Source organism: Lepeophtheirus salmonis, chromosome 9 (genome assembly GCF_016086655.4).
Source record: "Lepeophtheirus salmonis chromosome 9, UVic_Lsal_1.4, whole genome shotgun sequence".
Classification (NCBI taxonomy): Eukaryota; Metazoa; Arthropoda; class Copepoda; order Siphonostomatoida; family Caligidae; genus Lepeophtheirus; species Lepeophtheirus salmonis.
In genome coordinates, this window is record NC_052139.2 from 25,622,338 (window position 1) to 25,638,509 (window position 16,172).

The 16,172-nt window shown below is 32.8% G+C and overlaps 2 protein-coding genes across 2 annotated transcripts; both read left to right on the top strand.

Annotated features, from left to right (window-relative positions):
- Nucleotides 1-145: 145 nt before the first annotated feature.
- gny (ALG6 alpha-1,3-glucosyltransferase garnysstan) lies at nucleotides 146-1,814 on the top strand. The gene is made up of 2 exons (XM_040720023.2): nucleotides 146-502; nucleotides 573-1,814. Exons 1-2 carry the CDS (start codon nucleotides 214-216, stop codon nucleotides 1,763-1,765), a joined length of 1,482 nt encoding a protein of 493 aa, XP_040575957.1. The 5' UTR covers nucleotides 146-213; the 3' UTR covers nucleotides 1,766-1,814.
- Nucleotides 1,815-2,590: 776 nt separating this feature from the next.
- Nucleotides 2,591-4,811, top strand: LOC121124824 (uncharacterized). Its single transcript, XM_040720022.2, has 6 exons — nucleotides 2,591-2,728; nucleotides 2,781-2,934; nucleotides 3,002-3,408; nucleotides 3,478-4,131; nucleotides 4,190-4,444; nucleotides 4,512-4,811. The coding sequence occupies exons 2-6, from the start codon at nucleotides 2,814-2,816 to the stop codon at nucleotides 4,701-4,703; spliced, it is 1,629 nt and encodes a 542-aa protein (XP_040575956.1). The 5' UTR covers nucleotides 2,591-2,728; nucleotides 2,781-2,813; the 3' UTR covers nucleotides 4,704-4,811.
- Nucleotides 4,812-16,172: the final 11,361 nt, after the last annotated feature.

Genomic DNA, 16,172 nt, shown 5'->3' on the forward strand with positions numbered 1-16,172 from the left:
TGAAGCAGCATCTTGTAATTATAAAAGTCTACCTAAACTTAATTGATAGTCAAGAATACGTGGATTGATAATTTACTATTTATGTTGAATGAAAATCTCTGGGCCCTAATAATGAAAACGTCATCTTGAACCGCTCACGCAACCTATCAAAACGTAAACATTAATGTTATATCAACGTCTCCAATTTACTTGTTGACAATTGTAGAATTAAGGATGAATCATTTAATACTGGGACTATTTGGACTCCTTCTTCGGGCCAGTGTCTCAGTGTGGCCTCACTCGGGTAAAGGAAGTCCTCCTATGTATGGTGACTATGAGGCTCAGCGTCATTGGCAGGAGGTAACTCTTAATCTGCCAATATCTTCCTGGTACGCTCCTGGAGTAAAAGGAAATGAGTTAAATTACTGGGGTCTTGACTACCCGCCCCTAACAGCATATCATAGCTATTTAAATGGATTATTTGCGAGGGACGTTCTTAATCAGTCTCATTATGTTGAGCTTGGTACGTATAATATCAAGACTATGAATGAATATGTCAAAATCTTGATCATTTCTTTGAATTTCCATTACAGAAAAATCTCGAGGGATGGAATCTCCGGATCATATCCTATATATGAGATCCACAGTTCTCTTTGCGGATCTCATTATTCTTCTACCTGCTCTTTACTATGCTTTTAAAGGCAATCTACTTGGTTTTGGCATGCTCATAACATATCCTGGTTTGATTCTCATTGACAATGGACACTTTCAGTACAATAACATATCCTTAGGACTCTTTATTATGGCTGTTAATTGTATTATGAGGTCCCATGACTTGCTTGGATCCTTTTTGTTTGTGTGTGCTTTATGTTATAAGCAAATGGAGTTATACCATGCTCTTCCATTCTTCTTTTATTTATTGGGATCATCCCTCAAGAAAGAAAGCTTTCCTATGGGCTCTTTGAAAAAGCTTATTCAAATTGGAGTGATCGTTCTTGGATCATTCGCTCTCATATGGTTTCCGTTTATTGACCCTCAACAGGAGTTTAAATCTCTCAAACAAGTCATTTTTCGTATATTCCCGCTCGCTCGAGGGGTTTTCGAAGATAAAGTAGCAAACTTTTGGTGCTCATTGAATCTCTTTATCAAAGTCAAAACTATTTATAGTCAAGAAGAATTAATGAAGATTTGTGCCATCGTCACTGGATTTGTTGTTTTACCCTCTAATGTTCACTTATTTTTGAGACCAAATTTGAGGAACTTTTTATGTTCTTTGAGCGTCACGTCCCTTGGATTCTTTTTATTCTCTTTCCAAGTTCATGAAAAGAGTATTTTATTAGCAGTCATTCCGAGTCTGATATGGATTTACTCAACTCGGCGTGACTCCTCAAACGCACATCTCATTGCTACTTGGTTATCTGTGATATCTATTTTTTCAATGCTTCCACTTCTTAAAAGAGATGGTTTAACCATTCCAACTCTGGCTCTTACTTTACTGTATATAATCATCTCTCGGGCATTCGAAAAACCTTTTTATAAAGTATTAGACTATACCTGGAATGATTTTATTTTGAGGTTTGTTTATGGATCGTCGTTATTGTTCGTGGTTGGACTTACTTTTGCTATATCTTTCATTCCACCTCCAAACAAGTATCCAGATCTTTGGCCTGTGATTATTTCATTATATTCATGCGTACATTTTGTGTTGTTTTTATCATATTTTTATTATTATCAATTTTTTGGACACTATGAGAGTGAAGCAATTAAATTGAAAAAGAATCGTTGAGTTTTGATTATTTTGATTTGTTATAATTTCATTTTTTTATATATTTCAGTGAGGTATGACGATGGCTCAACCTCCTCCATCTGGAGGTGGCCATAGTTATTCATCCCTACGAGAGCGCCTGGATGAAATGGGATATTTTCAGAGCTTTCTACCGGAGTGTCTACCCTTAGTTGAAGCATTATTTAATGATCTCCTTACGACAACTCATACTTTAAAACTTCACAAAGACAAGCTTAATGCAATAAATTCTTCTCCGTCCAATAGTGAAGAAAGTGTTCGTACACCCTGTAAGTGTAAACCCTACGAAGACTCATCCTGTTCCTCCTTACAAATCCCTCCAAACTTGATAGAATATGAAAAAAAAGAAGAGGATCTCAAGAATAAGATAAGAGATTTAGAGGCCTTGAATAGTCATGCCTTGAATGTTGTCTCTACTCTTCAAGAAGAGTCATTGGAAAAATCAAGAAAACTATTAAAGTTGGAATCAAATAAGGCGAGAGTTGTAGAAAAGAATTTGCCGTCTATGAAACCAAAAATGGAAATAACGTGTTATGTTAAAGAAAATAAACGTAAGTTACCTCCATCGTCTTCTTCTTCTACTTCCTCTTCGAGTAACGAGAAGAAATTTATTCATATACCTAAAGAAGGAACCTTGGATATTGTTAAAATGTTTGAGAGGAAGAATAAAATATTAAATGATCTCATTTTCAAAGCAGAAGAAGAGTTACTATCTCAAAAACAACGTATCTCTGAATTAGAAGATCAATTGAAGAGATCTAGTCGCAGTGTACATGAGAATTATCATCCCAAAAGTTCCTCGTATATTTCTAAGATTCTTAAGGACAATGCTGCACTCCGAGAGAAAATAAAATCTCTGGAAGTTAATCCCGTAAAAGTTCATCATGCATTAAGTCCGCATGTCATCATCTTCATCATCAGCATCGTGATGAAGAGAACAAAGAGGTAATTAAAGGCTAATCAATGAAGACAAAGTAATAAGAGTCTTCATTTTCAGAATTTCAAATCAAGGAGTCAAGTTCATAAACATATGGAGGATCAACACGTTCATATTCATGAACTAGAAGATCAACTTCGATCATCCCTTGATGAGATTCGGGAGCTAAAGCTTAGAATTGCTCATTTGCAAACTTCAAAGAAAAGTTTTAAAGGTAAATTTAAGAAAGAGACAAAAAAAAAAAAAGATTATTTAATGAGATAATGTTAATTATCTTCAAGATAAAGTGGAAATACTCCAAGCACAACAAAAAGTTCTTGTGGACTCTAAAGATGCAAGTAAGGTGAATGAGCTCGTAAATTTTATGGAGAAACAAAGGAACATTTATAGGGATAATGTTCATGAGCTTTTGGAACAATTAAACATTGAAGGAACGGCAAATAAGATTATTCCACCTTCTAAGACTTTTGTCAAGGAAGTTGATGTTATTGATGGAATATGTAAGGAATGTCGTGGAAAAAAGCTTCGTAAAATAAACAGTATTAATAAAGAGGATTTCTCTGAGACTCTGGATAAATATAAAGCCTGTATTTCAAGTCTCAAAAAAGAAAAAAATGATTTGATATCACGTTTAGAAGAGCAAACATCACAAATCAAGGAAAAAGAGTGCTTGATTACATCGGGAAAAGTGTGTACTAAATTTAATTGTTAATCGTTGGTTACATATTGTTTTTTTTAAAAAAAATACTTTCTCTAGGATAAGATCGAGGAATGGAAGCAGCGTGCAATGTCTGCGACTTCCTTAGAAGGTATAACTCAAGAATGTCAGTATCTTCAAACAGAGCTGCGTTCCTCTCGAGATAAAGTAGTTCATTTGAGCCAGGAGCTCCGTATAAAGGATGATCATTTAAAGACGCTGTCAGATGAAAAAGATGAAATCATATGTCTCCTAGATGATAAGACTATATGTTTGGAAAAGTTGAAGGAGGAAAAAATGCAAATGATAAATGATTTGAACCAGTTAGACTCTGAAAAAGTATCTACGGATCATAGAGTAGCCCATGCCATGTCTCAACTCAATGCAATTCAATTGGAATTAAAAACGCATCAAAGAGAAAAAGATGAATTTCGAGGGAAATTTGAACGAGAAAAAACTGTGGGTATTCAGCTACGGCGAGAGAATACGGATTTGAGAATGGAAATAGAAAATGAAATAAAAGAAAAGGAAGAGGCTCAAAGTCGTGAGTCTGATATTAAATCTCACATTCAAAAATACATAAATGAAGTAAAGAGAATCGAGGAATTACTTTCTCTCTGTGAAAAAGAAAGATCCGAACTATTAGAGCAATATCGTCGCTTATCATCGGACGTGAGCACTGCCGAGAGCTATGGTAGAAGGCTTGAAACTCAGGTATGTATCTACGTCAATGTTAGTTTTTTTGTAACAAAATTAATTTGTCTTATTATAGGTAGTCTCTTTAGAGATGGACTTAAAGTCTAGAGAAACAGAGCTTAATGCAGCAGAGACCCGTTTGCGAAATTTAGAAAAAGATTTGGCGGAAATGAGTTTATCCAATGAGAATTACCGTCTACAACTCGCTTCATTCACGGTTAGGGCAGATTTAGCCGAGTCTGAATTAAAAGAATCAAGGAATCAACAGTCATGGATAAACAAGGATCTATCCAATGTCCATGACCTTGCGGTGACACTCAACTCTCAAAAGGTTGTTTTAAACATATATCCTACATATTTATTTTAGGCTTATTTAATTGCTTGATATTTCTTCTTAGGTTGAGCTATTAAACAAGATTTCAGAGCAAGAGTCTGAAATCAATTCAATGAGTAATGAAATAGATAAACTTCGATCGGAATTGATATTTTTAAGGAAGGAATATCACGAAGAAAGGGCCAAGACAAAGAATCTAGAAGGGAAATTATCCGAGTATAGTCGTCCTGGTAGTAGTTCCTCCACTTATTCTTAGCATTTAATAATATTAGGATATATTGTATTTCTCATTCATATAGTACAACGATATTTTAGCATATAGTTTGACATCTGTCAACAAATAATAAATTATTATATACTGTGATATGACAAGCTTTTTATTTTTAACGTGACGTCATAATTAATTCGTTATACTCTCAATCTTGTGTTACTTTGCACTTTCAAGTTTCACATGATGAAAGTGCAAAGTAATTACAAAATCTATACGGATTTGAAAGTGCATTCTCGTTCTTCAATCATCGACCCCGCATAGGGAATATAGATCAAATTATCTATAAAAAGGGAGAATTTGCAACTAATTCTTGTTGAATAGAAAATAAATGCATAGGTTTATAGCCTTCGAACTCGTAAAACAAAGAACTTGCAATATTAATTTATAGTTTTTTTGTTTTTTTTTAAATATATAAACAAGGGCAGTTTGATCCTCATTAGAAACCTTCTATTTACTTCTTTTCTTTTAATAATCGATAAAATTTGCAGAAAAACCATTCCCGTAGAGTGGACACAAAGATTCTAGAGGAGATGGATGAGACTTATTGTAAATAATGTTTCAATACCTTGCAATAAAGTTACTTTATACACTCTTCGTTCAAATTTCCAGCTAAGATTACTTCCAGTTCTTTTAAACTGCCAAAAATTCCTTTCATAGCGGCACTCACAATAAAATCATTTTTTTTATTTTTTGGAAAAGTAGACGGCTTAAGTTATAAAATAGTCCTTAATTGTACAAAAAACATTTATAGAAAGTTTAAAATTAGATTTTTATTTATGGTTTATGTGATAAAATTGAATAGAAATTGTCCATTTCCGTGAAAGGGTCATAAAAACGTCACTAAGGCCATAGTAATTTAAAAAAAATACTTTTCTTATTTTATTTTAATGTGAATGAAACGTAATTACAAATTTTCATATTCATCAGTCCAGTAGTTTAGTTGCAATATGCAAAAGAAATAAAAAAAAAGTGAACGAGCTAAATTTCAATCAACTTCAATTGACGTTATTTTTAAAATATACATATTATTTTTGTCTAATTCATCATAAAATATATTTTATGATGAATTTTTATAGCCTCAATTAATTTCTTTACAAAAAATCTTTAGTTTGAAGTATATGGACAGTATTTAGGAAATCACTCATTTTTTTCCCTTAAAAATGTAAATTTTTAAAACTGTAGGACCGTTGAGCTACCTCTTAATATTTTCCAAAACTTTGTTTAAATGTTTTTTGTAAAATTACGAGCCATTTTTCAACCTAAGCCATTTACTTTTCCATAAAATTTGTCACCCTGTGGATGTAAATATATCTGACAATGAGTTCTAATACTATTGCTTTGTTTTGGATTGTGAAAGAGAATCAACTCCTTGTCATTGTTTAGTATAATTGAAAGTACTAACTCGTTCATTTTTCAAGAGCAGAGGTCTGTTCTTTGAAATGCCGATAACCGAAGGAGTTATACATTTATGACGTCCGGAAAAAGTATAAGTTCTCGTCCTGTCTGTTTTTGTCCAAAACTTGATACACCCGGCCCTCCGATCGGACGTCCTTAATTTTTTGATAGACCCTCCCCCTCACTATATGTATTTTTGAATAAAATATAATGGTTATTTTGAAAACCACTGATCAGGGGTGTTTTCAAGAGTATATATATATATATATATATTTTTTGGCTTGGTTTTTCAAATTCCTTAATTCTTTTTTCGAGTTTAACACAAAAATTCCCTCGCTTGAGAGGAGCTATATCTCTGCCCCCATGCGTTCCAGCTGATATACTTTTATTTAAAAGGTTTTGTTGATCATTGAAACACTGATAAGTTCTCAATGTAGTGGACTCCGAAATATCTCATAACCCCTCCCTCCCCTTCATCCTAAAACTTCTTTAAATCAGTATCCCTCCCCTCCTGTTCCATCAACTGGACCTCATAAATGTATAACTCCAAAGCCGGAGGCAAGGATCCTTTAGTTGAACATTGTATTTGAGTTGATGGTGTCAAATCATTTATCGAATATATTCAATGATTTAGTTACCCTGTTTCTAATGTGGTCTATATTAACCCCTAAAGGTAGATATCGATTGTGCTCTGGACATTTTAACTTGTTAATGTCAATAATAACATAATTAATATAGCGACCGTCTAAGAATTGGATTCTCCATCGGGGATTCTACCGCGGAGTTAGCAAGAAATGTATTTTCTAATAATAATAAAAAGCCATTTAAAATTGTTATAAAAATAATCTGAAACTTAAATATTCGAAAAGATTAGTTGCTCTCTCTTGCTTGGTGGTGATGAAGAGGCTGGGAATGACTGATATAAGGGTATACTAATTATTGCATAACTACTGATATCACATTTTCTTTTCTAAATTATTCGCTTCATTGCAACTTGTACAAGTTGCAACCAAGGAATGAGATGACTAATTTTAAATGAATGAATTGTTAAATTAAATGAAAGTACTTGGGATGAGGAGCATGCAATAACTGAATATTCCATGAATGATCGATATATCAATGATATAATCTTTCACTATTTGAATACTAATGACTAAAATATAATTATTCTGTGGGATATTATAAAATTCAAATACCCACATTTATTTTCCTCATAATTACATAATCACCGTTTAATTATAATATATCAAAATGAAGGGATAGTATCCATTAATAGTTGGTAATTAGAATGATCAATGTTATAATTAAATAAGCCATTTTAAGCCGAAGAAATTGCAACTTTGACAATGTGCTTATACAATTTGTATCTTGTACACTACATGCATAAATATTAACAACGTTTAATATACATAATTTTTTAAAATCTTACTGTATTTGTGATGTCCTACGTGGAAATTGGAATGCGTGAATTTTCCCGGGTTCTCAACTTATTCTCATCCATAAAGGTCCAGGATGATGAAATTTTTGAATGTTTACAACTCAGAAATTAAATAATAACGACAATTGCTAAGGAAAAGAAAATTCATTCTTCAGATTACCAATTCCAAAAACACCGTATTTGCATCACTGAGTATTATCATTGTTATTTCATTTCTGAAGAGTGAACTTCCTTTTCTCCTGCGTTCAATGTACAACACCGGATTGAACATTTATGTGTGCTCATGAAAGAAATATCTACTCGGATTAGAATCGAGGATCGACATAGCAGTAATTCTTGCCAATGTCCTTGATTATTTCCTTCTCTCCCTCCCCCCTCATCTCAGCTGATTGTAGCTGATCTAATGAAACATCATTCTTCAAATTTTAGAGTTACCTTGTTGATTTTCAGTTTTTCTTTTTAACAATAGCTGTTTGCTACCCATTCAATAAAACGACTTGCCGGCTAAGCTTTTCTCTTCCAGAATGTTTCATAAGATGTGCTGAAAGTAGCCGTGAGTTGGAACACACAGTAGTTATTATTTAATATTAAGATGTTCCCTTCCCAAGAATTAAATAACAATTATAACAGCTTTGGAAATCAAAAAGTATGTTCAGATTGCCAACTACAAAAAGCCGCTCCCGTTTTCTATGACGTATTTATTAGTGTTAAGACTCGGTACAGCACCAAAAAAAAATTTCGGTTCGGTCTTAAGTGATTTTGCTATACCGATTTTTTGGTCCAGACAGTGGTATGAGAACATGGACTGATTTTTATTGGTCTCACTTTGTTGACCCAGTTTGATTTGATCTCAATTTATGGACTGTTTTTTTTTCGGTCTCGATTTATGGAACTAGACCAAATTTTCCCTTTGGGCCGATCTAGACCAAACTTTTCCATTGTACGGATCTAGACCGAATTTTTATATGGTACTGGTCCAGACCAAGCTTTTCCGTTAGACTGAACTAATTCGGTCCAACAAAAAAAAAACCGGTCTAGCATTTCCAGATCGAAACAGGATGAATTCCATCCTCACCGAGGGTTTACCTTCAAACAAAAGGACAAGAGTATTCTCTCGTCCCTGGGATAATACTACACATTCTCCAGCATCGAACCATCTCTCAAAGGACTACCATGAACCATATATGACCGTCCAGGATAGAGAAAGTTACATTTCTTTTGATGCACATTTACCAACCAAGGGAGTTACCGGAAGAGTAGCGATTTTAAAAAATGCAAAAAATTGGGGAGAGTATCCACAATCCAAAACGTGGTATCTGAGCCGAACAAGGACAATAGTTCATTTTCATCCTCCACGAGCCCAGATAGAGAGGCCTTGAAGATTAGACTCTACCTTTCAGATATGGGATAAGATTTCATGTTCGACGAAAAAAGGGTACCCACATCCAGTAGGGTTAGCATTGCCAACGATCCAATTTTAGACTAATAATTCAATTTTAAATATTGCAAATAGGAAAGAAATTAATGATTGAAGACATATTAGATTTGTGGGGATGTTACGTTTCTATCATATATGATGATTGATAAATGATGCTACAAATAATGAAGCGTAGTGGAGGAGTCGGGATAATAGAAAAATAATTAGGGGTTTATTCTAAAGATAACAATAGGTCAAAGAGTAACAACAGAACTATTATAAACTTTTAAGTATCATATTCATTTATCAATAAGAGCACAACAATACTAACATTAAGTAATAAATAAAAATATCCGTAGAGCTAGGAAATAATTATACCTAGGAATGAAAAAAATATGATAATAGAAGAGTATCTTTTATTAGTTGGTATTTTAATACTTTTATTTATTTATTTAGCAAGAACAATAAGGATAAAGGAATTGTTTATGCCTGAATGACAAAGAGTAACACGAATAATTGGTTGTGGAGGTATTTGTGTAAATCCCTGTTCGACTCAGAGTAGAATTGAGGATCAGAAACAGAGTAATACCTACGCTATGTTCCTGTGGAGTGAGGTTTGTTTTTATTTCCTTCTTCTCACAGTTGATGACAGCTAATCTAATAAAACGTCATAACAGCTAAGCTCCTGATGTGGACAACGTTAATTGAAGGTCAAACTTTAAAGGCTCGACTCAAATCGATAAATTAAAAGTGAAAAAAGAAATGTCATTGTTTAAAGAGAGTTTTTTTGTGGCGTCAACAACTGTTGATGTCGGTCCTTTTTTTGAGGGGGGATAAACAACGAAGTTTCATTAATACATTTTTTTAAAATTAATAATAAGGAACTTAAGCTCTTTCCACCCACTTTTTTGATAGCTCTCTTGGATGGGCCCTCATTGGACTGAAGGGGATTGGCTTGTCTTTTTTTTTTTAATTCCTCAGTATCCAGTTTGGCCTTTTTGACAGAGCCATTCTTCCTGTCCAACGTTTTGGACTTACTGGCAGCGTAGAAGGAGGTCTTGGAGACACCCAACTGCTGTGGGACTTCCGTCGGGGTTTTTTCAGCGTAAAGGAGTGTGCAATGAAAATTCGTTAATCACGTTCAAGTGTCCTTTTCTAGACTTGTACGTAAGCTAGAGATTTGTTTAATTTTTTTAAAACTAATTGTTTATCCATTAATTTATCAGAATATGAATGAGATTCAATCACTCAACCTTCACTAATTATTGAATTAGTAAGTGTTCATATTTCAATGGAGCATCCAGTAGGGAATTATGTATACTTCAGAGAAAGAAGTCAATATTACGGAGGGATACCAATTAATGAGAAAAAAGAAGAAAGAGCAGAAGCAACAACCGTTTTTTCTTTTCTAATTTTGAATCTAGTTTTTTCATTACAAACTACTTAATTGTTGTTATTATTATTACATCGTTATAGAATCTTATTTACACATTTAAAGAATAAATTAACAAGGAAAAGAATATAATATTTTTCTCTTATAACCCTACTTTCTCTTTTGACGTCAAGTAGTATTCAATGCAGTCTTTTTTTATTATTAAAGCCATTTAATGTAGTTTCATCAATATTTATTGCAAATATGTCCATCTTATGTTGTAAAAATATCAACTTTGAGCTTCAAAATGGCGTCTTCTTCAATCATAATACAATTTATGACGTCAGTAAAAATTCTCAATTCATAAGTTATACTTATTTTTCTTTGGGGCCCGACTGTTTTTTTCAAACTCTAATAAATGAGATAACCTTCTTTTTTTATGGAAAAACTAAATTAATAGAACCAAACTTCAGCTCTGGGCATTTATAAAATCAATTATTACTCCCTTAAAGGATGTTCTATTAAGGAAGTTAGGACATTTCATGATGTAACCATGAGCTACAATTTGCTGAATTGATTCAAACATCTATTCTTTGACAAACAAATATTCCTAATTGTAGAGAAAAAATCTTTAAAAAGTAAGATTGACTCAACTTATGAGTATAGTTGATAATATTGTAGAGAAAAACGCGTGCGAGGAGACAGGGGGGAAAGACACATGGTATCATTGTTTAAAATACTGATGTGATTATCACTGATAATCCCATCAGTATTTATCAGTTGCCTGCTTTATTATGATTTTTGAGGGTGTAACGAAAGTATTTATTAGCAAAATGTTTAATAAAGATATACTACGTATAATTGACTTAGACGATTTTTATCCGTTACAGTAGATTTGGAAACGTCACACTCCATGAAATTGTAATTCATTATGAACCATATTCTCAGAATAATAACTAATAAACGACAAAGTAAGAGTATTTCGAAATATATTTGAAGTTCCAAATTTAAAATAGAAGGCTTAAATTAAATATAATCTACATACTAAAAAATAAACCATCATACATTTAAGTTAAATATACAAAATTAAACAATTAGAATCATATAACTAATAATAACAATAAATTATAAATACAGAATATTGAAATAATAGATTGATCCAAATAATATTGTGAAGTTGAGATAATTTTCAGTCATCAGTTTTGAGTCATCCATACCAAATAGCGAAATGGAACTCTGAATTTTGTACCATCTAACAGTAAGTATTCATTTTTTTTTTAAATCTAAAATAAAATATGATTCTATTTTAGCTAAAATTATCAAGAATTATGATATACAACTCATTAAATGTCAAAAAAAGTGCTTAAATGGTCACAACAACGGGAGTAGTAGCTTTGGATGGTTCGCAACTAGTTTGTCTGACATTAGTTTCTTCACATAAAGACTTTGGTATGATCATTAGGTTTTCCAATATTACATAGTCAATGAATATTACTTTTTTATCACTTAAAGATTAGCTATGGTTGATAAGCCCCAAAAATGGTGTTCAAAAAACTCATAAAAGGCAAAAACAACTGCTTAAATGGTCACAACAACGGGGGTAGTTACATTGGGTGTAGCATTATAATTAGCAATTGTGCGTATCCTTCATGATAATAGTATGTTGTTATACAAGCATAAATAACGGGGAAAATCTTTTTTGATGCTCTTAATAAGGAGTAATATCGCCGGACATTACTACATAATTAGCTTTTGCTCTAAATCTTTACGATGAATTTATTTATAAAAAATTTTTATTAATATATTTATTGTCTAATTTTATGATTTTGACATTTACTTTATTATTAATAATTATTTTGATCTCATTCGTTGAGATATATTTATCCTGTGCACAATTGTATATAGCAACTTCCACATTAGGAAAAAAGGGTGATGATGATCTTTTATATTAACTGAATTCCGATGTTAGAACAAGAAAATATTATTTGGATCAATCTATTATTTCAATATTCTGTATATATAATCTATTGTTATTATTAGTTATATGATTACAATTGTTTAATTTTGTATATTTAACATAAATGTATGATGGTTTATTTTTTAGTATGTAAAATATATTTAATTTCAGCCTTCTTTTTAAACTTGGAACTTGAAATATATTTTGAAATACTCTACTTAGTCGTTTCATTAGTTATTATTCTGAGAATATGGTTCATAATGAATTAAAAATTCATGGTGTGTGATGTTTTCAAATCTACTGTAACGGATAAAAAACGTCTAAGTCAATTATACGTAGTATATCTTCATTAAACATTTTGCATATAAATACTTTCGTTATACCCCCAAAAATCATAATAAAGCAGGCAGCTGATAATCACATCAGCATTTTAAACAATGATACCATAAGTCTTTCTCCCCCCCTTCTCCTTGCACGCGTTTTTCTCTACAGAATTATCAACTTTACTTATGAGCCATCCAGCGAGTAAAAATAAGAATATTGTTATATTAATAAAATATTACTGGAGTTTTGCATGTTGCATAGAAAGTGTATAGAGGGGGCACCGTATATAGTGCACCCTGATGTATATCATATACATATTTTGGATTATGAAATAACAGCCTATTCATATTAATGATTTAATGAAATCTTGCAGGCGTTTTGGATGTTGCATCAAGCTTGTGTAGCAAAGACTCAGCAAGGTAGTGCTCTAGAGAATAAAGTACCTGGTTAATGCCAGGTATAATAAATACGGGTAAATGTACGAATATAATAATTTCGTTCATTTTTAATTGAATGACGTTGTTTTAGGAAATATTAGTTTTCAAACTGTTTTAATATTTAGTTAAATGACGGTTTTTTTTAAACGAAATAAAATATGTTTATTAATAAAGATATGGTATTTGTGTCTAAGTGCCTCCCAAATTAGTTTTCAGATTTTTTTTAAAGTCATCCCTGATTGCTCTGATTACAAGGTGTCTTCCATAGAAAAAAATAATTGATAATTAAGGCAATTACATTAATATATTATATGGATTAAGCGATTCATTTCCGAAGGAACAAAGAAATTTCATTGTAAAAGTATCGTCATTTGTTTTCTCTTAGCAAGGTTTATAGAAACACAAGGTTAGCTAGAATTGGCAATTTAAGGTATCGTACCGACTGCTGAGCAGGAAAAACAGATTCTGACAATACACACAACTACTCATCTACTATGACGTCAATATTAAAAGCGTGGTGGAAGTCAAACATAAGTCGCTCAGGCATTATGGTATAACCTTGTATTTCTATTAACCTTGATGACATGTGTTATTATTTTGATTCAACACGATCCCCTCTCTGATTCTTTGTTCAAAAACAAATATAAGTAAATAACGAAAAATATTATGAAAACAATAATAATAATATATGGCCATTGCCCCTACTTGAGGGGAAAAGAAGAGATAAGGGCTATAACCATGATTATCATCGTTTGGATAGGGTGAATGGGGTCAACTTAAACCACAACTTGAAAAATATTAGGTTGGGAAAAAATAATTTCGTATTTTCCGCCTTTTTTTAAACTAAGTATATCTTGTTCATTATTGGTCACCTCGGATAATGGGATAAGGTGTTGTAAAGGGGTGAGTGCATTCTACAAATGCTTTTTGTACAATATTGCGCTTGAACGGTTTTCCGAGAATTATTGTCAATCGAGTGTGGTGTTATTAAAGGAAGGAATTCGCCATATTTTACACTTTTAGTACCTGAAATTGAAAAACGCTTGAAGAGTGACAAAGAAAGTTTGTACTGTATACGGTCCCGATACACTTTCGGTTCGTATTTCACAACAGTAGTTTGAGCGATTTTTCCCCTGCTCAATTCTGCCCTCTACTGTCAACAACTCGACCGTTTGAAGGTGCCAGCATTGGTGAATAGGGGGCAACAATACATCATCAAGACAATGCCAGACCGCATACATCTTTGATGACGCACAGGAAGCTCGGATGGGAAGTTCTTATGCATCCACCCTACAGTCCGGACCTGGCACCAAGTGACTACCACCTGTTCTTATATATGGTCAACACACTTGAGTTATAAACTGCCCCTCAACAGATGCCTGTGAACATTTTTTGTACGAGTTGTTTGCCTATAGGGAGAAAGGCTTCTACAGGAAGGGCATTAGAAGTTGGATTCTCGTTACCACCAAGTTATAGAACAAAACGGGACTTACTTGGCTTGAATCGGATGCTTTTAACACTTTATATAAACTTTTAAATAAAGTGAAAAATATGAAATCAATTTTTCCTCAACCTATTAATGCTAAAGTGGCATACATGAATAATTAGTGAACAGAGGACACAAATTTGAACTTTATTATTTAAAAAAATAATAAAGTTGTTTTCTCTTTCAAATTATTATTATTATCTACTAATTCAATTAATTTGTTGGATCGGTGCTTTTGATTACATTAAAAAAAAACCCATAATATGATGTTTTCAAAGAAAGTGTACTACTGTTATCATGAACAATTATTTTCAAGTGTTGTGAGTTTGAGAAATAAACACATTCTATTTTTTATTATGGGGAAGGCTATTCTGGGACATCGACTCCTGGTATTTTTTTGAACAAACATACATTCAAGTATGTATTCTATAATTTACTTTGTTTATATTACTAGAGTAAAAGGTAAGTATCAAAGAAAAGTCGTACCATTTTCACATCCTATATTTTTGCTTAAATTTGTGTTCTTATGTACGGTTCTAGGAACATTGCCCTAAGGAAAATTGCCTGTAATTATACTACAATGTGTCTCTGCGAATCGTGAACGAATTTTCCCAAGCTCAACTTTATCAAGAGGCTCAAAAAGTACAGGTTGTAAGACAATGAGATTTATTTTACTTTGTATAAACAATTAAATCTCTAACTGGCAAACTTTAGCTTCCACCATCTCCTCAATCCTAGACCTTGCAGGTCTTCTTCACGTATTCTTCTGACATAACAGTCCTCTCCTTCTCCACTGTATCCTTTAAGACATCCACTTTAGTGCTGTATCCGTCTTTATTTAGGACTGAGAACCGCAGCCTAGTCCAGTCCATCTTTTAGGTCCTTAAAGAAGGTAAAATCGATCACTCACGAAGTCATTAAGGGTGTTTTTTTTAAACAACCCGTTAGATAATAGAATAAGTTATATAATTATATTTGGTTCAAGGGCTCCTACCCTCGAACAACTGCCCCCGTCATTTTACCCCCTAGTATTTCACCCCCTGAGCCATCTACCTCCTATCATTTACTAACTGTACTTCTCAATAAAAAAATGCGGGTGGGGGGGAGGGTAGATGATTTAGGGGGGTAGATAGCTTTGGAGTAAAAGAACGAGGGGGTCTTTGTTTGCAATGCTCTTAATACATATCTCATATATCTTATTTGGCTAAATAAACCATTTGCATTGTTAGGACAATGGGTTGACGGTCTTACGGACCGGTTATAAGATTAGTAATGTGACCCTTGGAGCAGGGGACGATATGGGGAGTATCGTTAGAATTTATTCCTGCATCAAGGAGTGCTTACACACTGTTTCATTTACCCTCCATCTCCGTTGTCCTTGGTCTGGCTAAGAAGTTTGTTTCGCAAGAATTGTTTGTTTTTGTTGCTGTACTAGTTGATATTACGGGGAAAATCGGAAAATTATTTTGTACATCAACGAAACCTTTCCAAAATTTCATTCACGCCGTATATAAGTAGTGATTCATTTACTGATCCTTTTTCCATAAGACAATAAAAAAAGTTATATTTTTCTTCCATAATGATATTACACATTTAATGTTTTGTTTTATATGGTTTAAAATTCATAT